Source organism: Pogoniulus pusillus, chromosome 29 (genome assembly GCF_015220805.1).
Source record: "Pogoniulus pusillus isolate bPogPus1 chromosome 29, bPogPus1.pri, whole genome shotgun sequence".
In the NCBI taxonomy this organism is placed as follows: domain Eukaryota; kingdom Metazoa; phylum Chordata; class Aves; order Piciformes; family Lybiidae; genus Pogoniulus; species Pogoniulus pusillus.
In genome coordinates this window covers 8,466,388-8,486,764 of record NC_087292.1, presented here as the reverse complement: position 1 = coordinate 8,486,764, position 20,377 = coordinate 8,466,388, and the positions used below count along the sequence as shown (strand labels likewise).

Below are 20,377 nucleotides of genomic sequence, written 5' to 3'. Positions count from 1 at the left end.
CACCTTGCAGCCCGTTAAGTCTTGTTTAGGGTGATCTGTTGTTGGTTGGTGGTGTAGGAGCTTGGTCCTGTATTATGCTAAAGTTGAACACCTTTCAAGAAGAGCAAGTAGTTCTGCTCTGTATGCTAAGGAATAACTGCTGGTTTGGGAAGGGAGAGGTTCTCCTAAGAACATCCAACAGGCACTTCATCAAACTAATGCAATTTGGATCTTGTTTAATGCCTAAGCAAAAGCTTACTAATGGTCAAATCTAAGAGTGTTTTCCTAGTTGTAAGTTGTGTTGGATTCAAACTGTCTTTTCCTGAGGAGCATGGTAAGGTATTTCTGAGTCATAGATTTAGATGACCTTGTTCTTAACTACTTCAGATATGATGGATTATAACTTTTGAAAGGATTAGGACCTGACAACTTTCTTTCAGTTGAAACTACTGAATGCAGACATGACAATTGGGTTCTGCAGGTACTTTGGCTACCTTGGAGAACTTTATACCATGACATCAACTGTCTCTTCTGCTTGTCACAGTTAATATCAGATCTTCTTGTAGCTTTGACAGTAAAGAATACTTCACTCCTGCCCTCATCCCTCTCCCACATTTCCTCACCGTTGGCTCCAGTTTGAATTAAGTAAACCATTGTCAAGCCCAGTGCAGAACTGGGTAGAAGCTCAGGGCTTCTGCATAAATAGCCTTAAACACCAGCTCCTTTGAGAGCTGTTCTGTTACTGCAGCTTACACTGCACCACTGCTCTTCATTTGGCATTCCATGTAACAAGGGGCTGTGTACTAGAGTTTGTGCTTAAAGAGCTGTTAAAGGCAATGGCTGTGCCCAAACCTCTCAGTCATTTGATCTATAGTCTTATTGAAACACATCTGAGCTACTACTGCTGGGGCTGGTCTGATAATCTTGCTTAATTATGAGAAACTGGCCAACAGTTAATCTCTTGGGTGCTGTTTTACATGCTGATGCTGTTGTGACTCCCGAGCCTGCTCTTGCTCAGGGCAATACAACACTTGCAACATGGCCTGCATCTCCTGGGGCACCCTGTGCATGTCACTGGTGGTGAGGCAGTTGTGAGAGGTATGGCCACTGAGCAAGTCCTGTTTCCGTAGTCCTTGATCTTTCCCTCCCTGCTGTGAATTGAGATGTACCTTAAAGCTTCCTACACCTTAGGAGGGTTAATGAATGTCTATGGATTGGTTTGTTCTTTGGTCTTCATTTTGTTTCTAGAGACTGTTTCACCCATTTGTAGTAGGTGCTGCTGTAAAATCAATATGGCAATTCTGGTGCAAAAGGGCACACAGATCCTTCTTAGCAGATGTAAATCTGGCTTAAGACAAATTTGTCTTAAGTTGATTAGGAACAGATTAGAGCTAAAGTAGAATAAATCACTCCTTTTGAACCCCACAGAGATGGCCTGCACTTCACTTGAAAAGCTTTAAAAAGCTATTAAATTCAAGTGTCTTCCCTCCATAGAATGATGTGGTCAGTCTCCTGCTCCCTGTATTTTCAGGGGAAGGTGTTTCATGCCTTTCACTCTGACAACTCTGTAGATGCTCTCCAGTGAGCCAGCTACTCATAGTCATGTGAGGATCTAGCAGAAGTAGCTGTGGGTTTTGTGTGTGTATCTGTGGTGATGCAGAGGTCCTTCAGGCAGAGCTGTTCAAAGAGGAATCATTGCACTGTAGTAAACAGGGAAACTGCTGCAACGTGCCTTAAAATCCTGCTTGGCCTTTTCTTGAGCCAGTTTTTCAGGACAGCCTGAGGGGCTTGAGTCTGGTGTTTGCAATTCCCCTTGCCGCATTTCAAACTTCTGTCTCCGCTGGTCTGCAGCCTTGGCCCGCCTGATGCCTCTCTGAAATACCGGGGACAAAACAAGGAGAAGCCCCGCTCAGGGTTAGCGTTTGCTGCAGCAGACACGGGAGGACAGGCTACTCCCGAGGGCAGCCTGCAGAGCACAAGCATGCTGGCCGCGTTGTGCCCTTCTGGCCAGTGTGTGTTCTGCGCTGTCCGTTCTCTCTTCTGCTTTGGAGAGTGGGTTTGGCCTGCGGTGCAAGACAGGGCCAGCGTCAGCAGCCTTGCCTCTGTGAGACAGGGCTAGACGAGGAAGTTTTGGCTCGGGTGCTGTGGTCTGTCTAGTCCTGCTGGAACTTGATTAGCAGCAGGTGTAGCAAGTGAAAGGGGAGTTCTGGCTGCTCCCGTGGGCGCTGTCCTGGTGAGCTTGGCAGCAGCAGGGCAGACTGATTCCCCATCTGCCGGGCAGGTTCTCTGAGCTCTTATGCCACCTAGCTGCTTCAGTGCGGCTTCAACTAGCGCCCCTTGGCTGTTTGTTGCTCGGAGCTCAGTACCCGACAGGTACTCTGGTCCAGGGCTTGATGTGTCTCCAAGACGTTTTGCTTTGTAGTTGTTTCTGCAGATTTTCATGTGGTGTTTTAGGGCATGGGTTTGGGAACAGGCGTTGCAAGACAAAGCAGAACTAACTTCCCTCCACGTTTTTATTTTCCTTTTGGTGACTATTAACTGGAGAGGGCCAAAGGAAGACATTATGTTGTTTAAAACACAGCACTGCAAATACTTTTGATGCTACTTACGTCTCTTCAGCTCCTCTGGGTTCCCCTCAGCTAGTTCAGGCCTGTGTGAGACAGCAGCAGTCCCCGGAGCACAGCGAGCGGTGTGTGGCAGTGCTTCATAGCCCCTATTCTCTAGCCCCTCAGCCCTGGCTGCTTGCTTCCCAGGGCCGGACTGAGAGCTGCTGGCGCGGAACCTGGGAGTGCTGAATGGCGACAAGGAAAAAGCGGCAGATCAGCTTCCCTGCTCGGGGCACCGCGGTGCTTGGGCTTGCTCTGGCTCGCCGCTGGCATAGGTTAGCGATGCACCTGTGAACGTAGCATTGGGCTGTCACCAAGGTGCTGCGACCGTTTGTGGAGCAGCAGAGCCAGCGCTGCTGGTCTGGCCGCAACGGACAGAGCTCACCAGCCATTCATATTAGTTGCCCTGGACTTTCACAGGCTGTTAAAATGCTTGATGCTCTTTCCAGGCTTTCTGGCAGCCCTCGTGCGCCCCTCCTCCCGGTGCTTCGCCGCTCACGGGAGCCCGCCCGCGCCTCGCAGCTGAGCAGGCGCCCTGCGTGAATCAAAGAGCAACCTCAGCGCAGCTGCTCCGCCGCGCCCTCCCTTTACGCGCCCGCCCGCGCCTCGCAGCTGAGCAGGCGCCCTGCGTGAATCAAAGAGCAACCTCCGTGCAGCTGCTCCGCCGCGCCCTCCCTTTACGCGCCCGCCCGCGCCTCGCAGCTGAGCAGGCGCCCTGCGTGAATCAAAGAGCAACCTCCGCGCAGCTGCTCCGCCGCGCCCTCCCTTTACGCGCCCGCCCGCGCCGCGCCCTCGGGGCCGCACTTCCCGCGTTGCGATGACGTGTAGGAGGGGGCGGGCTCCAGCGGCAGCGGCGCAAGATGGCGGCCACCACGGGTGCGGGTGAGCGGGCGCCGGGCTGGGGGCCGCGGGCCGGGGGGAGCCGGGCGGGGCCGCTCCTCGCCGCGCAGCTTCCACGGCCCCCGCGGGAGTTGGCGTGGCGGGCTGCTGGCAGCAGAGAGGCCTAGACGGGGCCAGAGGGGCTGCGGCAGGCGCTAGGCCAGGAGGCGCCCGGCGGAGGGGCGAGGGCGGCGGCGGCGGCTGTAGGAGAGGAGGGGGCGGCGGCGGTAGCGGAGCCGGTCCGAGGAGCGAGGTCCGGAAAGGGGCCCGGTGTCCGGCCGGGAATAGTGATGGAGCCGGTGCCCGGCGCCTCTCCGGCCGGCTCCTCCCCGGGGGCTGCGGAGGCCTCGCGGTGGGAGCGGCCCCGGCGCGGCGAGTCCGGTCCGGGGCTGGGAGGGCTAAGTGGAGCCAGTCCAGGCCGTGCGGGAAACCTGTCCCGGCTCTCTGCTGGCTGGCACCGTGAAGCGGCGCTGGGACGGGCGGCTAGAGTCGGGACCCCCTGCCCGAGGCAAGCCTGGCCTGTAGCCCGTGGCCCGGTCCCGCGGTACCGGCCCGGGGTGGGAGCGCCCCGGCCGCTGGCAGCCTCAGCACGCCCGGCGGGGCGGCTGCTCCCGGCCGCGCAGAACCTCTGCGAAGGCTTCTCTTTAGAGTACTCTTCTTCTGGTGGGCTGTGTGTGGCCAGGGCTGACCCTCGGCTCTCTGGTCAGTGAGCCGTGACCAGAGTTAGGTGGGTGAAACGAGCCGCTTTAAACATCTCTTTCGTTGATAATATCTTCCTGTTCCATCAGCAGGATGTAACTTCCTTGTCAGGGTATGTATGATTCGAGAAGTCCTTTAGGGCATCTTTACCCCCTTTAAAATTGCTCCTCCACTTCTTTGAGTGGTTAAATCCTGTCTTTGCATTAAACAAAAATGATGCAACTGGATTTTGAGTTGTTTTTTCTTTCTGCTGACATCCTCTAATGGACTTGACAGATCAAATAAATTAGTTTCACTTCTGTTTAGCCATTTTCGTTTTCCTGTTTTCATCAGCTCACACAGAGTTTCAACGTGCTGCTGTCATACTTGCTTTCAAGTTATTTCCTCTGAAGTGTGAATATGAGATTACCAAAAGGCTGCTCTTGAAGATACAACAAAAATATTTTGGAGTTCTTTGTTTACAGCTAAGCTTCTCTCAACCACTTTCAGCTTTTTAAAGTAACCATCACAATGCAGATAATTCATAGTAGTCAGAAATGCAGTGGATGCTCTCCTGAGAACAGTGTTTCACAGAGCTGTGTTTCGGCATGTGTGACTCTGAGGAGTTGGAACACTTGATTAAAATACACAGCAAATGTAGCAGGGGCTTCTTCCCCCTCTTATGTCACTTTACCCTGGCTGCCATGCTTTCTCAATAATCTTTTCAGGCTGCTGACTTTTCCTTTTGGAAAAGTTTGGCTGGAAGAAGAAGGCAAATGTTTTCCTTCGTAAGCCAGGGCAGCGCTGTGAATTAATTGTCTGGGTGGTCACAGAGGGGTATGTGTGGAAAGGAGATTTACCTACAGTGATAAAGTCCAAAGCTAGTCCTACTGCACAGCTTTTCTTTTGCAGTGAATGGGCTTTGTGATAAGCTGCTGTTCACCATCATCTGTTAGCCACGTTGCTCCTTTTGGGTTGCTTCCTGTTCTCTGGATTTCTGAAAGCTGTCTCCTTTCTTCAGTGCTGGAAGCGTGAAGCAGTGTGCAGCCAGGTGTGGGCATTGGACAGGCACTGCACTTCAGCTACCCGTGAGACCCTGTGTGTTTAAGTGCTCAGGGAAGAGGTGGGGGGAACAACAAAAAAGCATCTGTGTGACTTATACACGTGTTGCAGTAACATTGAATTTTTGCAGTAAACTAAATTCAGTATGAGAGAACATTCAGATACAGACCAGTACCTGACATTGATGGGAGGGAGCCTCAGAGCTTTGTCCTACCCTGACCTGCCAGATGTGGTCTTCTGCATTAGTAAACGATGGAGAGTCTGCTGATGAAAGAACAGTACAGTGTCCAGGTACTGGTAGTAGTGGTGGCACTGCAATGCAGTGTGTTCAGTTCCTTCTTGACACTGCACTGAAAGCACTGACTAGCACGTACAAGTGGAGGCTGGAAGTGACACCTTGTTGTTGTCTACCTCTGATTGATTCACTCTGGGGATTTGGGCAAGTTGCTTATTGGTACATAAACAAGATTTTGCTAATATTTGTTTCTTGAAACTTTAATGTTTTCATATTTGTTTATAAAAGACTTGAATGTGTTTGATATCCTGCATTTATAGTGGTTCAGCAAAGGAGTGTAAACAGAGGTTAAGGATTAAAAGTGCTCAGTTTTTCTTCAGAAGCAGCTACTGACCCAGAGGAAGAAACAGGCAGAAGTAAAGTAGTGAATGAGGTTAAAACCAACCCTCAACTAGAAGAGATGTTATGATGCAAGGGCCACCAGTATCACTTACATAGAGGAGAATCTTGTGTTACTGATGATGATGTGGATTTCACACACAGTATAAACAGAGAGAATTGACTTTAATCATTCTAACAAGGCTCTTCATAGAAAACTACAGATGCTCCACTGTAAGCATCTGTGATAGTTTGAGTGTTACCTGCCCCTCCCCCCCCCCACACTTTGGAAAATCACCCAGACTAGACTCAGAGGCTCTGGAAATTGAATGAAGCTTTATATTTACAGCTTAGCACAATATATGAGCAGATAGTTACAGTATATACAGTTATATACAGAAATATACAAGTTAAAAGGTAATACAGAAACACAACAGCCCTCCCAGAAACCTGAGTCCCCAGGAGGGGCTCTCAACCACCCCTTCCACCTTCCATCACCTCTCTCTACCTCACCCCAGACGTTGGCTTGTGCCCAAGGAAGATTGGAGGGTCGGACGGGGGAGGTTAGGAAGCAGGTGGATTTAGTCACGTAGACAACAGGTCAGGTTAGAGAGAGATGCAGTCCAGCGCCCAGACAGAGAGTGACTGTGTTACCTATGTTTGTGTTCTTCTTCTTATACATCTCAGCAAGCCTATGAGTGAAGTAGACATCACCATTGTTTGTTTCTCACAGCCTGTAATCTAGTTCTTCTCACCAAAACATTCTAGCTGGCTTCAAACTAGAGCTAGTTTCTAGGCCAGAAATCAAGGGTTCCTCACATAGTCTGTGGTTGTGCAGGGCAGTCAGGCTGCACGGAGTTTCACTGTTGCTCCTATTAGACTACAGGAGCTTGCTCCATGTCGCTGTGCTGCAGAATTTAGTATTACAGTGGGTCAAAACTTGAACGTGTTTGCCTGTGCAGTCCTGTTTCTCATAACTTTCATCCTGGGAAAATAACAGTCTCATCTGACCCACTTTTGTCTCCTAGGTCTGTTGGAGAGCTGTGGTAGACACTGTGTTTACCAATACCCTGGAATAACTGCATAGTAAACCAATCTGCCCAGATTTAAGTTATTCAAAGTCAGAGCAAGGTGAAGAACTACAGAAGGACGATTCATGAGGTGTATAATAGTGCTGATATTTGTGACTTAATGCTCCTAACAGAGAGAAAAACACAGATTTAAGTACAGTATATTATTGGGGGACCCATAATATCACCGTAAACTCAAAGTCATGCTTCTGAAAAGCAAATGAGAGGTTATAGTGAAGGAGAAACTGCATAATGAAGGGTAGAGAAGCTGTACCCTGCCTCTGCAAATGGACCTGGTGTCTCCTTTGGAGTGCACCGCATGCGTAGTCATTGTTATCACAAAGTAAATATTGCCAGCCACCATGTACCTTCTAAGTCTGTAAGTGAAATACTCAAGGGTAGGGGAAAAGTAATGGATGAGAAAGTGGGAAGATATTTTGTGCCTTCTTAAATAAGGTGGCTCATAAGAGCACCTCAAATACCAGGTGCTAAAAGAGCTGGTGGCAGAGCTTCCTTGTGTCTTGTAATGGAAGGATGCAGTAGATTAAATAGAAAGGTAAATAATTCAAAACTCTTACAAGATGAAAATCAGTTGAATCTTTTCATGTATAGTAGGGTGTCACTGCCCATGGCAGGGGGGTTGAAACTAGGTGATCCTTGTGGTCCCTTCCAACCCTGACTGGTTCTGTGATTCTCTGTTTCTATATAAATTACATAACATATTTCAAAAATGCCATTCTGGCTGAGAGCTTAAAATTATTCATTAGGCCATTAAATATGTAAGTAGGTAAAGATCATAGCAGATAGAATGCTGGCAAGCTTGGTATGGTGTGTGAAGTCTGAGGTTTTCAGGTTCTAAGAATGTGTTTTAACTGCTGCAAGTCAGGATGAAATTACTGTGTTTCCAGTTGGTGCATTTTTCTCCCGAGCCTGACCTGGTCTCAGCCCAAAGGCAAAGCCTGGGGCAGTGCACCTCGCCTCTGCTGCTTCCGCCTGTGCTTGGCTCAGGCGATAAAACCAGAGTCCTGTTCCCAACAGGAAACGGTCTTAGTCTATCCCTGTGGCCCCTTGCTCTTCAAAACTTATCTTAAAATCTGAGAACCCGCTTGTGTGTTCACCTTGTGGTGGGTGGTGTGAATGGAAGAGGACCCAACGACTGGCTGTGGGCAGAAGAGGCAGCTGGAGCAGAGTAAGCAGCTCTGGGGCAGGAACAGCATGCAGAGGAAGTGGTGGGCTTTCCCTGGTGAGGTAGAGTGTGAAGAGTTTGTTCAGGGTGTCTTATTTTCTAGAGGAACTTCTAGCTAGGCTGGTAATGTTTTGCTTTTCATCTGTGGACAAGCCACAGAATGCATCTGATTTTAAATCTGCTGCTGCTGGAAAGCTTTCTTTGCTTTCAGCCTTGAATGATGCTGCTGGTCTGCCCTAGACAAATTTTTAAGTGATCTCTTTTCAAGTAATCTGCTCTAAGTATTGAAAGACAGAACCAGTGCTCTAGTTTCTGCAGCTCAGAAATCACTTTAGACTGTTTCATTTGCTCAGGAAGCTATTTTGGATCTGCAGAGTATCTCGTCTGTGTTATCAGAGTGGGAATCACGACTATAAAGACGATGCAAGATGTCTCCAGTTCCTGTCTCCTGAAGGTGTTTGTGACAGTTGCTGAAAGCCTTTTTATTCAGTTTTAAACGTTCCTTCACTTCAGATACTTTATATAACACTGTGTCAAGGAATCATTTCCTTATTTTTTACAATTGCAGTGCTGCAGGGGTAAGGTGCCCAATTTTCAGTAGTTACAGCTTCTGCAGCAAGGTGAGAAGAAGAAAAGATGTAAGGAAGATGGAGTATCAGAGACACAAAATCAAGCAACAGGAAGGGCAATAACATACTAGGCAAAAGAGGTGTTTAAAGCTCAGATTTCAGTTCAGTTTAGTTGCTGTGAATCAAGAGGAAGAACAGAAAGGTAAAATTAACATGAGAGGCCAGTTTGCTAAGTTGCCTGTTATCAGTGAAGATGTCAAGAAACCCTCCACAAAAAGGTGGTTCCCCCCCTTTGAGCCTCTAATGAGTTTGTGTGTTTTCTGTCTGCTTCACTGGGGTGTCCTCTGTGGTGTACTTGTGCAAGGCACATTGTCCACCCTGTTTTGCTGCTTTACTGTCCTCTTTTCAGCTTGATAAGGTTTCTGTATGTGGAATTGCTTACACTATATAACTGGGGGAAATAAGCAGATTATTGGAACGTGTTGTTAAAAACATTCTGTGTCCTTTACATGAATGTACATTTAAGATAATAAAAATCTCAGACTGGTGAGATTCCTCTTACAGCTACCATAAGACATTCATTTGTGTCTCCATTTATCTCTAGTAGTGCTGTGATATAAAGTCAGTCTGGGAGTTCTTTAATGCCTGTAAAAGCCCAGGCTGGCATTGAACTCTCTTCCAGAATACTTTTATTTACCAATGCAAAACTTCCCTTAGTGAGTTTCTGACTAATCATGGTTAAAGTCCTTTTCAGGTTGCTGTCTCTCAGTGTTGCAGTGCATTGCTGAGAAGACATCTGTATTGCGAGGTGCACAGTGCAGTCATAATTTAGCTTTCATAAGTTTGCTGTAGTGATTAATAGTAAATATCTCCTTTTGCTCTGAAATGTTTTTTTCCATTCAGTTTCTGGCAGTATTTCAGTGTGGTCAGGCAAGCTGCAAGTGAAGCAATTACCTAGATATTATTGTACTTTGTATCAAATAAAGCTGCTATTTGAGAGTCTTCTTGAGCCAGAACAAAGGCTAAATTAAAATGCATAACTGAAAGTACTTTCAACAACCTGATTACTTTTTAATTGCCTCTTTATTTAGGTTTTCTTGTGTTAAATGAAGGACTCTCAGAAAAACAGGTTTGTTTGGTTACTGCCTTGAAAGTCACCATTGATACACTGAAAAGATTATGCAAGGTATTTACTCGGGGGGTGGATGGAGACAGACAGTTGACTCATGGTGTGTCAGCTGGCACAGGACATCTCCTAACTCTGAATCTGCCATGGTTTAGCCATGGAATTGACTTGGCAAATACTATATATTCCTAGAGCAGATCATATCACTTTCTAGGAATCTTGGAGGACAGCAAGCATGTCAATAATATGTTCCCATACAAGTGATAAAGTTTGTGTGGTTTCTGAGGTTCAGTCCCAGCAGGATGTGGTAGCTGACCATGAGTGCTCCAGGCCATTGCAAATGAAGAGTTGGAGTTGGCTCAGTGGCTTTGTGTATCTTTCTGGGTTGACCAGAAGGGTGAATCTTTTATTCTGCCCTGCTTATTTAGAAATAGTTTTAAAGCATTTATGGTCATATGGCCATAGTCTTTTAAATGCGTGTGTGTGTGTGTGGTTTTGTTCCTGTTGAATCTCCCAAGAACATGTCAGGAAGGGAGCTGAGTACCATCTTTACTGTGACTTTGAACTAGCCTGCTGTTGTGGCTGAGGTGCTGATTTTCCATTTCACACTTCTGAGCTTTAACATAGGGATGAAACATGTTTAGAAGGCAGCGATGCTGTTGGAGAGAGTGGTTTGTTGTTGTAACATGACCAATCATCTCCCCTGATCATTGTATTTTCTGCAACGTATGTAGAGTCAAATACGGGTGCTTCACTTTCTGCACCTCCTGTAGTGCTCACAAGTGAGCACTTGCTGCAGAATTAGTAATCGTTTAAGGTAACTTTTGCTATGTGATAGGAACTGGTGCACGATATGACTAGTGAGCTTCCTGTGCACCTCAGACTTGTCAGAGGACTATAAAATCCTGTATGAACCTTTTATGGCTCTGATTCATGCTGGATTCATGCTGAATTCATGCTGAATCAGAGCAGCTGTATCTGGGGAGAGCACGGAAGTAACGTTGCTTTCTCTTCCTGTGAGGCTGTAAAGCCAAGCCTAGCTCTGGTTAGCAAATGTTAGAATTAAGGCTACCTTTCAGCCTTGGCTGTGGCCTCCTCAGATACATGTGTAGTGATGTCAGTTTTCATTACTTGATCACTTCCTGTTCTTTCTGCAGGATTCCTGCCTTGGTGAGCAGGATGTGTGATGCCCAGAGGAAGGGCAGACAGGCAGGATTTTTGTTTCCCTTCTTGGTGTGTGGCCTGTGTCTGCTCACCATAAAGCTGATCCTTCCTAGGTGAGCTGTGGTCTGTGTAAACATGAGCAAATGGTCTTCATGCCACTGGGGAGTACAGAGTGCTGTTTTCAAGTACTGAAGTATGGAGACTGAGACGATGCCTGTTAAGCATCATGATGGTGTGGTCCAGAAGAGAGTGTTTTGTGGCAACACAACCCACTTGAGGCAGGACCTGCACTGGCTTCCCCTGTCAGTCCTGTGAGCGGGGAGTGGCTCCGCTTGGGTTTCTAGTAATAGCCAGGGACGGTTTCCTTTGTGGCATCACCTGCCACGAGGTGAGAGCTGCTGCCAGAGGGAGGGTGGAGTCCACCCTCCACAAGGACCTTTTGTTTGTCTTTTGTCTTTCTTTGCCGAGGTGCCAGCAGGCAGGGTTGCAGCCTAGACAGCAGCTTCAGGCATCGCGCAGCTGTGAGTCATTCCTGGTCCCCAGCTCTCCTGTGCATCCGCCGCAGCAAAAATACTCAGATAGGTGGTGTGTGTGTGTAAGGAAAGGTGGCACCTTGTACTCATCTATTTCTCTTGTGCCTCAGCTCTCTTATCCTCTGTGCTGGAGCTAGACTGCTCTCTTCTCTGCTTCCCCTAACTACAGCAGGGAGAGCACTGCGAATGTAATTAAAATGGAGTAGCTGATCATTCAGGTATGAACTGCATACTTCAACCTTCATGTGCCTGAGGTACCCAAGATACTTTTAAGACTTACTGGGAAGGGGAGCACTGGGGTTTTTTGTGCAGTGGAAATGGGGAGGTGACAGTGGTCCCTGAGATACCCTGTTACCACCAAGGCTTTAGTGCTTGGTTAATCATATGGTGATGGCTTCACCAGATGACTCATTTCCTTTCACAGCCTAAGATGTGTACTGTTCAGCAGTCATGGAAACAGAAGGTCTTGCTGGGAGGTGAAGGTGTAGATTTGGCATGGACTTGTTTGTGTTTGGAAATGGGGGTCGCAGTCAGTTTGTCACACATTATCTCTGCTGCTTCCCCCTCCTCAGGGGGAGGACTCCTCACACTCTTCTCCAACATGGAGTTGTTCCCATAGAAGACAGTCCTTCAAAAACTTCCTCAACATGAGATCTTCCCACAGGCTACAGTTCTTCATTAACCCTCCAACCTAGGTCCCTTCTGTGGGGTGCAGTCCTTCAGAAACAAACTGCTTCAGTGTGAGTGCCCCACAAGGTCATGGGTCCTGCCAGCAAACCTGCTCCAGTATGGGCTGCTCTCTCTCCATGGATTCACAGATCCTGCCAGGACCCTGCTCCTTTGTGAGTTTCCCACTGGACCACAGCAACCTTCAGGCATCCACCTGCTTCTGCATGGAGTCCTCCATGGGCTGTAGAGGAACAGCCTGCTTCATTATAGTCTTCAGATACCAGAGTGGAATATCTGCTCTGGTACCCAGAACATTGCCTCCCCCTCCTTCTTCCCTCACCTTGGCGTCTGCAGAGCTGCTTCTCCAAAATGTTCTCACTCCTCTCTTCTGACTGCACCTGGTATTAGAGAGTTGTTTTTTTCCATTCTTACATATGTTATCCCAGATGTAAACACCACTGCTGATTGTCTCAGACTTGGCCAGTGCAGGTCTGTCCTGGAGCCTGTTGTTATTGGCTGTTTGACATAAGGGAATCTTCAAGCAGCTTCTCACAAGTCCCCCTGTAGCCCCCACTATCAGAATCTTGCCATGCAAGCCCAGTACAAAGGAGAAGTGCATTTGTGTTTCGTGACGATGGAGGTACAGTTAGCTGGAAGAATGAGTGATGAAGTCCTCTATGGGCTGGGTTCAACATCTTCCTGTGCCTTGGACTTAGTGTGTGACCTTGGATATGTCACTTAAGCTCTCTACACCATTATTTTCCATTAATGTAATGGGAGTAAGAAAATTTCCCTGGTTCACTGTGATTTGGGGATAAATGCGCCAGCAGTTAGGAAGTGCTGAAATTCCTTGGTGGTGGAGGTCATAAGTACAAAAGATGTTATTACTGCTGACAAAGCCCACGTAAATTAACTTCTCATTAACCTACTGATGTTATGAAAGAGTTTTATATGCTTTGAGTGGTATTTTTAAAAGCTCTGAATGAGGTGAGTGATGGTAAGCTTCTCACGGTGTCATTTTCTAGAAACTTCCACATTTTTGTATGTAGCATTATGTGGACAAGTGCTAATTAGAGCCCCAGAACACTGCCTGGATCTCTGAATGGACAGAGATTGTCCTTCATTTTCCTGCCTGGTAGCATTCTAGCACATTTACTTGCAGACACCTTGATTTTGTTTGTCAAAGCCAAGCTAAACATGAGGATCTTTTTCATAGTGTTGAAATGTTTTCATTCAAGGGATAGTAATATTTTTGTGTTTTCACCCAAAATGTTTTCTGCAGGATGACCAAAATTATCAGTGAAATCACTCTAGCTTTATTTTTTTTTTTGGCTGGCTTTCTCAACTCAAAATATTTTCCTGACTGTTTCCAGGAGTAAAAGTTCCCCGTAATTTTCGTCTGTTGGAAGAACTTGAAGAAGGTCAGAAGGGAGTAGGCGATGGAACAGTTAGTTGGGGCCTTGAAGATGACGAGGATATGACACTTACAAGATGGACAGGAATGATTATTGGGCCTCCAAGAGTAAGTATCCACTTCAATATTAAAAGGAGTACTGTTATTTTTTAATCTTCTCTCTTTTCTTCACTTAATCTAACCACTGAAGTAGAAACAAACCACAAATAAGTGAAACCCCCCCACTTTTAGAAAGTGATTTATGTTGAAGGCTCAAGTTCCCTACTGTAATGGGGTTCATGTATCTGTGTAGTCCTTTTGCTTATAATTTGGAATATTTTCAGTGCCTTTCTCTGGCTAGCTCTGTTACATGTCTGCTTTATATTTACAGATTCATTAAGACATAACTTTTGAGATTCCAGGATTCTAGTATCCTGTACTCTTGAATACAGCAAGGTTTAAAATCCTTCGGCTAGTGAGATTACATGTGGAGCTGATGTAGGTAAAACATGGATGTTTTGTTCAGTACTGCTAGTCTTTCTGCTCTTTCTTGTTGAATTTATGGGTTGATTTTTGTCGCAGCAGTACTGACTTGCTCTCATAGAGTTGCAGCTAACTCAGAAAATTAAAATTTTAATGAATTTGATTTATTCTCTGAATGTTCTCTCCTGAAGTAGCTTGTTATTATAATGCTACTGGTCTTTGTGGTAGTATTGTTGTCTTCTCTTCCTTTTCTCATTCCCAAACCATGCTAAGCTGTGGGTCTCTGCTCTGATAGTGGACTTGAGGACTTAATTCTGCACCGTCCCTGTGCATGTATCCTAAAACCAGAACTTGTGTATCTCTGGTCTGTTTCCTTAGCATCCTGACCATGAAGTCTAAGTAGCCGATTCTCCTGCCCAAACCAGTAGATGATGTCTTCTATATCTGGCTTCAGTATCACTTCTCAGCAATTCCAGTGTTTTTCATCTGTTTGATGGAAACCTTTACAGACTTTTAATGGTGCCACTGCCCTGTGTGTTTCCGTCCTCTTACCTTTTCATTATCTGTTAACACCTCCCCATTAGTGATGTTTGTTTGTTTATGATATGCCCAAATAATTTTTTGAAGATTTAAGCAACCTTGAAATCCAATTTAGAAAATTAGCAGAAACTGCAGACAGGCACATGCTGACTTGTCAGCAGTGGTAGAAGCTTGTAGTTCCTGTCGTCCTGCTAAGCAGGGTTGTTGGACTAGCACAGGAGATGATTCAGCTGTGCCTCTTCTGTCTTTCTGACATGCTTATGAATATAGATTTTTATTTTCTTCTCCAAAAGTCTCTTGACTTCTTTTGAGCTTGCTGCTTGAAAGCAACAGCCTGTATTGAGAGATGTTCTGGGAGCTTTGCTAAGTGGCTGTCCTGCTTTTAGCACTGTTCATACTCAGGTATATTATTGCCATTTTTTTTTCTTCATAGGATGTGGGAGTACTGGCTCTGGAAATAAATTTCTAAGTCCTATTTCTTTCTGGGTGGAAAGCAGCCACACTTGTAGCAGGTGGCAGAATCTTATGTTGGACATCCCAGAGGGAAAAACAAACTGTGTGGCAGAGTTAGAATTGTGCTGCTGCTCTGAATGTCCCTGCTACCATACATGGAAACATGCTTCTCCTTCCCAGACTTTGTGTGGACGGTTTTGCAGCCAGTGATTCATCTTTTTTATACAGGCTATTTAAAAACAGTGGTGCTGTCAAAACTTCAGCTTTATCTGCACGTATTCTATGTTGGCTACAGACATGTGCACAGCCAGGGCTTTCTGTGCTGTCATCTTAGTGGTGCAGTTATTTACAAAGAGCCTAGAACCTGCACAGACCTCTGGGCTGTTCATGGTTCTGTGCACAAGATGTGCTCAGGGAGCAGGCCAGGAGACCTGGGCAGGCCAAGGAGAGCTGATGGGTGACTTGTTCTCCTCAAAACTTTATGACAGCATTCAGTTTGTTGCTGCCTTTGCTGGACAGGCAGCTGAGAAGTTATCTGACTGGAGCGCTGGAGAAGTGACCAAGAGGTACCACTGCCAGCCAGTGTTAGCTGGGTCCTGCTGTGGGTGGCTGCAGGCTGGTTCACAGCCACTTCATTTGCCCAGATGAGAACCAGCTGAATCAGGAAGTCAGTTCTTCTCTTTTTGGTAGTTTGCTGATTTGTATGAAGAGAAACACTTAAGTTTTTCAGAGGCATAGTAAGCTGGTGAAAGACTCACGTGGAGTTTTGTATTAAGGTTTTGTACATGGGCAGCTGTGTTTAAGATCCTGGTGGAGCTGCTGTGCTTGGCTACTGCAGATGGGCAGGAGCTGCTGACTGCTTCTGGGCTTCTGCACTCACATTTGCCTGGGTTTTTGTTCATGATCTTTGCCTGGGAAGTGTAATGTTCATTGCAGCATTGAAGATGCAGGAAATTGTGTCAGAAGCTCTAAATCTGGAGAGCTTTGTCTGCCTAAACTTTCCTGTGATGATCCTGTTCCTGTTGTATGCTTCTGCCAGCTACCTGCATTGCCCAGCTTCGTTGGAGCTCTGCACTAGGCTGCACCAGATCAGCACATCAAGCCCAGTTAACCTCACAATGCAGCACAACATTAACTGCTGTTATTCTTTGTAATTCACAACTGGAAAATCAACACAGCCTTGTTACATTTGTCTCTTTAACTGTAGGTTTCTTACAGACTCATGATCCAGGATTTCTGTGAGCTGTGCAGTAGTAGCACAGCATGTTACTTGGGTGGAGATGAAGTGATAAAGCTGTTTGGAATCAGGATGTACTTTGTCTCAAATCTTGGAGCATTCCCCTATCTGAGAACTAGCACATTGGTTTATGACCAAAGAATATTTTTCAAGTGCAGTTCTAGGACAGGCTGACTTCAGACAGTTGCATAAGCTAAAGTTATGGCTTCGATTTCAAGGTAGAGTGGCTGATGAGTAAACTGATAAAAACAAAGCTGCTTTCTGAAGATTGGCTGAAAAGTAGGTATCTGAGCTATACAGTGATTCAGTTGGTGAATGGGAAGCAATGCCAGTTTCATCCCTCATCTGAAAATTTGATGCTTAAAAGGCCAGTAGAATTTATTACCCTGAAGAGGTAACATTTGATACTCTGCATACTATAAAAGGGACCCAAACCAGAGGTGGCCGGCACAGTATTTAAGTGTCTGTCCTTATCTTTAGTAGCTTACACATTCCTAAATTAACCATTCTTTGAACCAAATGCTTGCTGACCTGCCTGATGTAATTGTTCCCTCCTTTTTTTTTTCCCCTCAGACAATTTATGAAAACAGAATATACAGCCTTAAAATAGAATGTGGGCCTAAGTATCCAGAAGCACCTCCATTTGTAAGATTTGTAACAAAAATTAATATGAATGGAGTAAATAGTTCTAATGGAGTGGTAAGTTTTTGGGTTTATTTGTTTTAATGTGATGTTCATGTGCAGCTTTGAATTTGTGCTTTATTTATACTTGCACCTTGCTTAACCACATACCCCTTGCTGGTGCCATTTGCTTTGTGGAGAAGGAAAAAAGGGTAGCAGGGAAGTGTCTGGGCCAAGTGTGTTCTAAAATCAAAGCATGGAATTTGCTTTTCTTGCTGTCTTGTCACTCACAAGTAGTTGTATCCTGTGGGGATTTGTTATGCTTTTATGAAACTACTTTGCTTTCTTTTCCTTTCTTTGGTTTCACACAGATTTCTCGTAGGACCTTTAGTTGGAGGGTGTGGGGGGAGTTAAGTGTATCAAAGGTATGGATTCTGACAGGAATGGTCTTTTTTGTTTATTTTAGGTGGACCCCAGAGCCATATCAGTCCTAGCAAAATGGCAGAATTCTTATAGTATCAAAGTTGTTCTGCAAGAGCTTCGGCGTCTAATGATGTCTAAAGAAAATATGAAACTTCCTCAGCCACCTGAAGGACAATGTTACAGCAATTAATTAAACAAACAAACAAACATGCCCCCCCTTATTCAATTTAAGCTGTCTTCATTTTCCACGGTAGTAAATTTTCTAGATGCATCTTGTAGACCTCAAAATACTGGAAAGGAAGTTCCCATTCAAAGGAAGTTTTTTCTTGAGATACTGTAAATGATACTAATTTTTTTTTTTTCATTTGAAATATAAGTTGTGCTATAACAAATAATCCTGTTGTGTAACCACTGTCCACATAACTGAACTTCTGGTATCAGGAAAAGTCTATTTAAATTTATTACTGTCAAGACCAGTGTGGCACATCTAATTTAACTGTGAAGGCATACATCCCACAATCACCTTGCTGTGTGTCTGGCCTGAGTTGGTTTTGGTTTGTTTTGGTTTATTTTAGTTTTGGTTTTTTTTTTTTTTCTTGTTTTCTGTCTTTTGCAATGGAGTCAAAGCTCAGGGCTATTTATTAGAGTATACACAAAGGTTTTTGCTTCCAGTACTACACTGGGCTTTACGGACTACTAATGGGGATGTGTGCTAACCTCAGTCATCCCTCCCTTTGTGCTAGCTCTAGTAAAGGCTGAATGTGACTGACTGTAGTAGTTTTTTGGTTTTTAGTATTTTTTTTTAATGCCCTGATAACCTGGGGCAAGCTTTCCTTCTTCCCTTTGGCCAAGGCATAGATTGTATTTCTCTTCCTGGTCCCCTTCACCGGTGACATGGGCTTTGGGTGAGGGATTCCAGGCCTCTTTTAATCTCTTCCCCTCTTTTTAGTGGGGGTGCTGCTTTCTTTTTGCCCCTCTTTGTGACTCTTCTCACCCCTGGCCAGCACAGGGGTAGTACTGGGGCAGTGACTTGACCTGTTCCCTCCTGCTTATCATTCTGGTTTTGCAACAAATTTAGTCTTCACCAGCCTGGGAAACAAGAGTATCTATTCTGCTCGCAAACTTGGATTTTCCCTGTCCCTCCAGCACTGCTGCCACACCGCCAAGCTGGCCACGGCTGATGTCCTTAGATAGGCTTTGAAGTGGTGAAAAGAGCAGTGATTTACCAGGATGGCTGAAATCCTCTGCTGCCAAAGTTTTATGGGGAGACTCTGCACACAGAGATTCTGAACACACACTCCAGCTCAAATAGTTGCATTTTGGTGCTTTGGATTGACCCAAGAATGTTAATTAATGAAATGTTGCTAATGAAATGTTGCACTTACATTTGGCCCTTGTAAAGATGTGATGACCACAGACAAATCAGTGTAGAGGATTTTATTAGGGTTCTTTAAGTCACGGGAGAGAAATCTCTTCAGTGAAGATTCTGGGGAAGCAATGCACACAGCAGATAAAGACCTCTTTTGGCTTTGCATCCTGGAAAATCACTGCCTTTTCAGGTTTACTGTTTCAGACCACTAACTGCTGAAATGTGGATGCAAGCTTACATACAACAAACTCAGCGTGTCCTAAGTTTTATGGGGAAAAAAAAAAATCAGTGTTTGTGTAAAAAAAAAAAGGGGAAAAAAAAGTAGGAAAAAAAAAGCAAAGAAAAAAGAAAAATAATTTAAAAAAAAGAGAAAAAGTGAAAACACATTTTAAAGCAGCAGCTATCAAGTCAATGAACAATTGATGTTTCCATTAACTCTTTGGAGGAAAATATTAGTTGTAAGGATTTAACATCCTCTGTAATTAAAGTTTAACAGTATTCCATAAGCAGCCTTTTTATTGTATCAGACCATTGCCTGATTTTAATATAATAAAAAGTGTGCATTAATATTGGAAGGCTTTAATTGTATTTATGGTTAGAATTTTGATCCCTTATGGAATTCCTGATTTGTTGGAAGTATCTTCCTACAGATCACGTTTAGCTAACAGTATGTAAACTGGTGGCAAAAGGCAATTGTCTTTATCCAGCTGCTGCTGCTGTGCCAAGTTGAATCTTTAGTTTGAGTTTAAACCTCAGAGTCCTACAGACTTGGCTGTTGGTAATGTTAGATGATGCTGAGGAGCTGCTGAAATGAGTTTCTATATACATGTGCTGTCCGAAGGAGCTCTGTCCCTGCAATGACCTGTGTGTGCTGTAGTCCTGAGGAAGTCCCCATACAGCTGCATGTTACGCTGTCTGTCCAAGAACTTCACAACCTGAAATGTCACCTGTTGGCCCTCAAGTGGGGAAGTGTACAAAGCTGAGCTGCTCTCCAAATCTGGATTAAAACAGGCCTGGGAAATGTTGGCCTGTTCAAGTGTAAAGCATCCCCGCCTCAGAGCATTGCCCAAAGGTGCTCAGGCACTCCAGTGTTGTGAAACAAGGTTCTTCAGGGTTAGGAATGGCCTTTTGTGAAACTCCAAAACTTGCTGCTGGCTTCTGGCTTGGAATAGTTAATCCTTTGGTAGCTTGGAGGTACCTCTGAAGACAATGCGACTGATTCTTTGTGGGTATTGTGTCTGTGTTATTTCGGATAGCTTGGTACCTAAGCGCTCTTCAGTGGGAACCGGAGCGATGCTTGATAGTTGCAGCCTGCTCCTTGATTCTCCCTGGTTTTCAGAGCTTTTGTAACAGTGCCCTTGCCCTCTTCAGGAGGATGTGGTTGGTGCGCGTTCGAGGCCTCCCCCAACCTTCATACTTCCCTTAACAGTTTTAAAACCTTGAGACTGTTTTGCTTTGTTGGAGTATTCCACCCTGAGCTGATGCTCTGGCAGGAGCCACGCCGGCAAGAGCTGTGTGCTGACAGCATCTGCTGTACCAGGCTGACTGCTGCTGTGAAAACAAGAAGCCATGAGATTCGCTGCCAGTGTTCTCACCCAGGAGCTGCACTCTGAATACAGCAACTCTCCAGTGTGTTGCTGTTCCACTGCCACAGGCAGGATCTGTGTGCAAAAATAATGGTCTAAGTCAGCTGCTATTGAATCTGCATCCTGTAGCTTTGTCAG

At 45.5% G+C, this 20,377-nt stretch overlaps 1 protein-coding gene across 2 annotated transcripts; it reads left to right on the top strand.

The window, feature by feature from the left end:
- The first annotated feature begins 3,361 nt into the window (after positions 1-3,361).
- On the top strand, positions 3,362-19,222 carry UBE2V1 (ubiquitin conjugating enzyme E2 V1). Of its 2 annotated transcripts, none has more exons than XM_064167840.1 (4): positions 3,362-3,467; positions 13,508-13,656; positions 16,814-16,939; positions 17,328-19,222. In XM_064167840.1, exons 1-4 carry the CDS (start codon positions 3,446-3,448, stop codon positions 17,472-17,474), a joined length of 444 nt encoding a protein of 147 aa, XP_064023910.1. In that variant the 5' UTR covers positions 3,362-3,445; the 3' UTR covers positions 17,475-19,222. The 2 variants fall into 2 exon arrangements, with proteins under 2 accessions (XP_064023910.1, XP_064023911.1); XM_064167841.1 differs by having other exon boundaries at positions 3,371-3,461.
- The last annotated feature ends 1,155 nt before the right edge of the window (positions 19,223-20,377 follow it).

What these genes read in the sequence shown, in the direction of transcription:
- UBE2V1 (XM_064167840.1), top strand. Translation starts at nt 3,446, where the DNA reads ATGGCGGCCACCACGGGTGCGG. An exon ending in TGATTATTGGGCCTCCAAGA is followed by an intron (nt 13,657 to 16,813) that starts GTAAGTATCCAC and finishes TTTTCCCCTCAG; the next exon opens with ACAATTTATGAAAACAGAAT. An exon ending in TAAATAGTTCTAATGGAGTG is followed by an intron (nt 16,940 to 17,327) that starts GTAAGTTTTTGG and finishes TGTTTATTTTAG; the next exon opens with GTGGACCCCAGAGCCATATC.